Below are 5,819 nucleotides of genomic sequence, written 5' to 3'. Positions count from 1 at the left end.
AAAAAGATCCCAAGGCCTCATCTTGGGCTAAACTATACGTAGCAAAAAAACAAAAAGACCATTGTCCTTGGCACCTTACTTCTGCCCAAAATCTGTTGTGGTCCAGAATGATGCGCGGAGGTGCTTAAAGTCTCCAGTTCCTTAGGCAAGGTCAGGCTATGCTAAGTGATTTGATGCTGCATGCACATGGGGCACTTATGTGCGCTCAAGGGCCAGGGGTGGGGCAGTGCTTTAATTAGAATCAAAACACTGCCATGTCTCATGTATCAGCATCCCCACACTTAAAAATGGTGGCAGGGGCACTTGAATTAAAGCTCGTTTGATAAAGCTTTAGTTCAAGCGCCCCCACCGCCATTTTTACCAATTACCATGCTCCAGCAAACTCAGTTAATCAAGTCTGCTCTGAAAGGCTGGAATTCCAGCATGTTGGAACAGCCTCAGCACTTATGTATAGACACCCATGAAGCTTAATGCAAAACCACAGGGTGGTCAGTGTGCTGTGGTCAGAGTCTAGCATAAAAAGCAGCTGGTAGGAAGCTAGAGATTCATGCACTAAGCCTCCCTTTTCCTGAGGGATTTCAAACAGCTCTGACTTCCTGGGAGAGTACTTTAACCACAGAGCTAGGAGGTAAGGATGGTTGGGTCCACTTCCAACCAACCAGTTGAAGCACTAGGCAAGCTAAGAGTGCAAATTTCATGGCAGACCCCCAGTGGCTCATATTTAAATACCCCAAATTCCTGATCTCAGCAGCAAAAACTTACAGCTAAGCAGCTGCAACATTCACCTGGTAAACACCCCAAAGGCCCATCAGCAAGCAGTGCCACCAGGTGGAAGAGCTAAACAAATTAAGACTTCTATGCCAGTCTGTGTCCCTCCAATGACTTTCTAGCTTAGTATTTCAGATACCACATCCAAACCTGATCCACTACACCCAAGGCTTCTCCGAATCAGCTGGCAGAACAACTCCCCACTATCCTTCCTTATGCTACAGGTTCTCTCATAGATGAGCTACAAGTAAGGGAGCTTTATATTTTTGACAGTCTGGGATTTAAAGGGAAGTGGATCAGCTGAACTTTACTGTGGGAAAAAAATTCAGCCCTATAATAAAAATGCACATTCACAAAAAGTCTATTCCTTGGCAAAATGACTGGAACAAACGGGGGGGGGGATGCATACATTTTTTCAGACAGTTTGAATCTTCACATGTGACACTGAAGGGAAGAAAAGCTGTCCCAATGAACTCTGAAATGCAAAAAAAAAAGAGATGGGAGTTATTAAATCAGTGATACTCCCCTAATACCGGGGGTGTTAAAGATATGGTGTGTGGGCCAGATTTGGCCCACAGAGCTGTATCATCCAGCCCACAGTGCTGCCTGTGGGCCTTGAACTGGCCCCCATGTGCCCCAGCCCCAACTGCTGCAGGTCTGGTGCATGCTGCACATGGGGCTGGAGATGGCACACATGCTGCATGCAGCATGTCTCTTGGATCAGTCTTGCACACTGCATGCTGTATGTAGTGGGTAGGGCTGGAGCTGGTGCACGTGCTACATGCAGTGCATAGGGGAGCTGGTCCAGAGTGTGATGTATGTTGCATCTGTGCCAGACTATCCCTGTATGCTGGCTCTGGTGCATGACATGGGTCTTGGGGCCTGCTCCAGCCTGGAGACAAGCCCCAAGTTTGATACCCATGCCATACATCTTTGATGAAAAAGTCTGATTAGAAGCCAAAGTTTGGGTACAACCCCCCCGCCCCCGCCAACAAAACAAAACAAAACAAAACAACACAAAAAACTGACTGTGAGAACTACTCTCCAGTCTCTCTCTTGTGGTTCTTGAAGGAATTCTTGACACAGGATGCTTTCATTTATATGTAATAGTTCTTTGCCATGTCTTTCCCCTCCTTTAATCGTCTACCCTTCTTACCTCATCCACAGGAAGGAGCTGAGAGCTTCAAAGAACAATTTTATGCTGAAACATTTAAAAAGATGTAGAAGAGGAAATACTGGGTTGCCAATTAGATTTTCAGTTGTTTTCAGAGCTTTATAATTTCAGGAATCCTTAAAGCAGTTATTATCTGAGCACATTCATCATAAATACAGAAAAGTATCTTTATTACTTGTTTCAAATATTACATGCACTTTCAAAAATTAAAACTCTTTATTTAAACATCTCAATAGCATCTGTCAGTTTGGAGGCAGCAAATGACATTTTGAAAAGCATTTACAAAAATACATTGCACAAAGTCCTATCTTGCTTCTTTAAAAATAAGTTAGTGTTATTCAAAATATTCCCACCCCAGCTGCCTAATTTCAACTTATACAAGATAATTCTGATTTAAATATCTGACCTATAATATGAAACACCTGTACATGTTTGATCTAGCTTTTCTGCATAGGCCATTGCTTCTGTTTCTAGTTGAACTTAAAGTGAACAAAACGCTCTTCCCATGGAGAGCTTTTAAAAAAAATATCTGAGGACTGTTGTGCAACATACATAACTCTATCCAGAAAACCAGTCAGCACCATCATTCATCTTTCTGAAAAATACATAGCTCATCTGTAACTAAGTTTACCCAATAAAACGCATTACAACAGTAAGAGAAATTTCTGCACACAAGTCTCTTTCCAGAATCTTGTTCAGAAAGTTTCCAGTAATACTCAAAAGTTATGAAATGACTCTTAAAGTATCAACACAGGGAGAGCAACAAGTGATCTTTTACTCAATGCAAGTTCAAATTAAAATTCTAAATCAAGGTGCTGCCAACAAAAAACTCTAACATTCCTTCCAGGATAAAAGTCTTCCATTTTAAGGGTAAAAAGTGGAAACAATATTTAAATATCATGGCACTGAGCCTAAAATAAAACTCTTGCAGAGAGTCCATGCAAATAATTTTTTTAAAAAGTTATGCAAGGTTCTGCTTGAAAAAAAAATCACTCATTTTCACTTACTGTATTTCCACTGTCCAGTGAGTCAGCCTAATTAATCCTGTCCTGAAGAGATCGTTTTCGGGGTATGAAGTTTTTTTTGTCAGACATTTTAGCTGTGAATTAAATCTTAGGCAGATACCCGACTATGTTTTCACCTTAGTGTACGATAAGACAAACCAACCACGCTGAACATGAGTACAGCAAGATAAGTGAATAAGAAGAAAACTTAAAATAACGTTAGTGGTTTAAAATCAATGCTGGCTTTTAGATTAATGAATGGCCCCACGTTAGAGAAAAGGTCTTCAGGCCTCTGGTGTTTAAAACTAGTTTTGGTTGTACTAAATTTCCCTGACAGTAACATTCACCATATTCTACATGTAGCAAGGAAATCTTTGTGGGCCTAGCAAGAAGTTCAAGAGTCAGGGTCAACTTACACACAGTTAGTGTTTAAAATATATCCATAAGTTTTGTCTTATGGTACCAGGCTAAGAAGTGTGCAGATAAGCCCTGTATTAAAAACAGATTTCCAGCTGCAGCAAATGTGGTTTATTTAAAAAACCTATACATTCATTTGTAATAAAATAAGTATCACCTGTTTGCTAACTGAGTTTTGTGAACCAGAGTAGTTTACATGCAATATTCTATCATCAGCAATGACACAAAATATAAAGCTGACTGGCAATCGTAAAGCTGAGCAACAGAGCATATAGGAGTTTTTGTACAAAAAGTTTGACTGGGTCTTCAGCCTTTTATTGAAGAGGAGCACTGAGCCTGTAGTATGTCACACTTCCTCATCCTTTAAAGATTCCAGTGTTCTAGGCTTTCCAATATATACAAACAGAAAAAATGTACAACAACAACAAAAAAAAGCAAGCTATGGGGTAGTAGTTTACTCAGCCGGTCTCCCATGCACTCTGAACCGATAGAGACAGGTGTACTCTGTATGGCCCCAGTTAGAAAGGATCCTTAGCTCCACTATTTGGAATGCATTTTCGTTTTTCTCCTGTGGAGGAAACGTGATAAAATTAGGTATCTAATATACAAACACATCTCTGAAGTCAGTTCTCAGATTCTAGGCAATGATGCTAATAAACTCAAGTTGTTAAAGAGCAGCCTAATCACTAAACTGTGCAAACAATTAGCAATTGCAACTTAGATCTCTGCACAAGGCAATCAAGATTAGAGCCAAGGTCACTGTTAAAAATAGAAGTTGTCAAACTTTCAACTTTCCTTGACTGTTTTTGCTCATTTGACCTCTAGGCGAACATTTTATTTATAAATAGCATAGTTTTGTTTTTGTTTTTTTATTAATTTCGTTTACAAATACTCACAGCAGGAACACAATTATGAGGATTATACTGCTACCCCCAAACTTGAGTAATAACCTCAGCCACTGAGGGTCTTAGCTGAACAGTGCTGCCATTTTTGTAAGAGTTTTTAGCAAACTCAGTTTCACACTTGCCTGCCAGACTTAACACAGATATTTCCTTTCCTTTTAGTATCCTTGCGACAAGATAGTTAGTAGAATTCACAGACTGTTTGGAATTGGACAGGCCGCATCATGAGCACTTCTGCTATGGCCTCAAACTGGCAACCTCCAGGCTATCAACCATATGCTCTAGTGCCTGCGCCACCCCACTCCCCAACACAGATATTGAAAATTTATAAGTTAATACCAAGATTTGCATTCTCTGTGGTTCATGGAACTGCCAAAAAGACTTTATTCATTGTAGTTCAAGATAGTTATAGCTTCATTAAGTTTTTGGAGTTACTGATTCAAGAGAAATTAGATGTGATGCATACTCTCACACCAGCAAATAGTACTGCTTTGATTAAGGTTAATTTACTACTATGGCCTTGTAAATTCAAAGAACTTTCTACAGTTTTAACTGGACTTTCCTTTCACTGTGCTGTTCATGAAGGTAGGGGAAGACTGTTTCTTTACCTCAGCTTCACTCTACACATTTCTTTACTTAAGAGGGGATAAGCTAAAAAAAGGGAGAAAAGGAGAAAGGCAACTCCCCCCCAAAAAAACAACAAACAAGGAAATTCATGTTTGCAGCCTTCATATTGTTTGCCCTGCTTGCAGGCGTCATCCCCTCCACCACCCACTTTCAGTCAAAAGCCCTTTGAGACAGGGATCTACTCCTCTGGTCAGAGCACCTAGCTTGCTTGACTGTTTAATACAAACGAGTTAGCCCTTGGTAGGCTACTAATACAATTCTACTAATGTGGCCTTACCATCACTTGAAATGTCTGTAGCGGCTCTCCTCCTTCTTCATACCTGTACTGTCCCAGAAGTATGCCTTCTTCCTGATATTCATCATCCAGACCCTAACACCAAGAGAAATCCTTTGATACTTTTTTTTTTGTCCACAGATAAAAATGCAAATGCAAAAAGACCTCCCCACAAAAGCAGCGATTCTCAACCAGGGTGCCACAGTGTTGAGATCCTTTCAAGTACTGCAGTGACGCACAATATTAGCACTGTTAGGTCTGCAAATATGATTCACAAGATAAACCCAGAGATTTCAAACAGGAGTCCAGAGCGTCAAAAACATTCTGACCTGCTGTGACCAGCAGAAGAATCTCTATTAGAGAATAAGAACATAAAAACTGCCATTTACTGGGTCAGACTGTAGATCCACTTTGCCCAATATTCCATGGCAGAAAGCAGATGCTGAAAAGGAGAGCAAACTGGGAACAAACAGAGTTTCTTCCCTGTGCCTCCCCAACTTGCAGTCTTTCTTTAGTCAAAAATGAAATGAAAACAAAGAACTGGCATTTTCTGAGGGGTGCCTCAAATCTAAAAAAGTTGAGAACTACTGCCCTTAAGGTATGTCTAACATCTTACGGGAATGGTGTTTCGAGGTGGGCTTCGGCTTCCTTGA

The 5,819-nt window shown here is 40.5% G+C and overlaps 1 protein-coding gene across 7 annotated transcripts in view; it reads right to left on the bottom strand.

The window, feature by feature from the left end:
• Positions 1 to 2,091: 2,091 nt before the first annotated feature.
• Positions 2,092 to 5,819, bottom strand: part of SUN1 (Sad1 and UNC84 domain containing 1) — a 55,181-nt gene continuing 51,453 nt past the window's right edge. For all 7 annotated transcript variants that reach the window (XM_019512904.1, XM_019512903.1, XM_019512906.1 and 4 more), the window contains 2 exons: positions 5,170 to 5,262; positions 2,092 to 3,931 (listed from right to left, as the gene is read on the bottom strand). In XM_019512904.1, the coding sequence (XP_019368449.1) occupies positions 3,818 to 3,931; positions 5,170 to 5,262 (207 nt within the window). In that variant the 3' untranslated portion in view covers positions 2,092 to 3,817. The remainder of the gene's footprint in view (positions 3,932 to 5,169; positions 5,263 to 5,819) is intronic.

Source organism: Gavialis gangeticus, unplaced genomic scaffold (assembly GCF_001723915.1).
Source record: "Gavialis gangeticus isolate Ggan-Ray unplaced genomic scaffold, GavGan_comp1, whole genome shotgun sequence".
Taxonomy (NCBI): Eukaryota; Metazoa; Chordata; order Crocodylia; family Gavialidae; genus Gavialis; species Gavialis gangeticus.
Note: the sequence above shows the minus strand (reverse complement) of the source record. Positions and strands in the feature narration are given on the sequence as shown.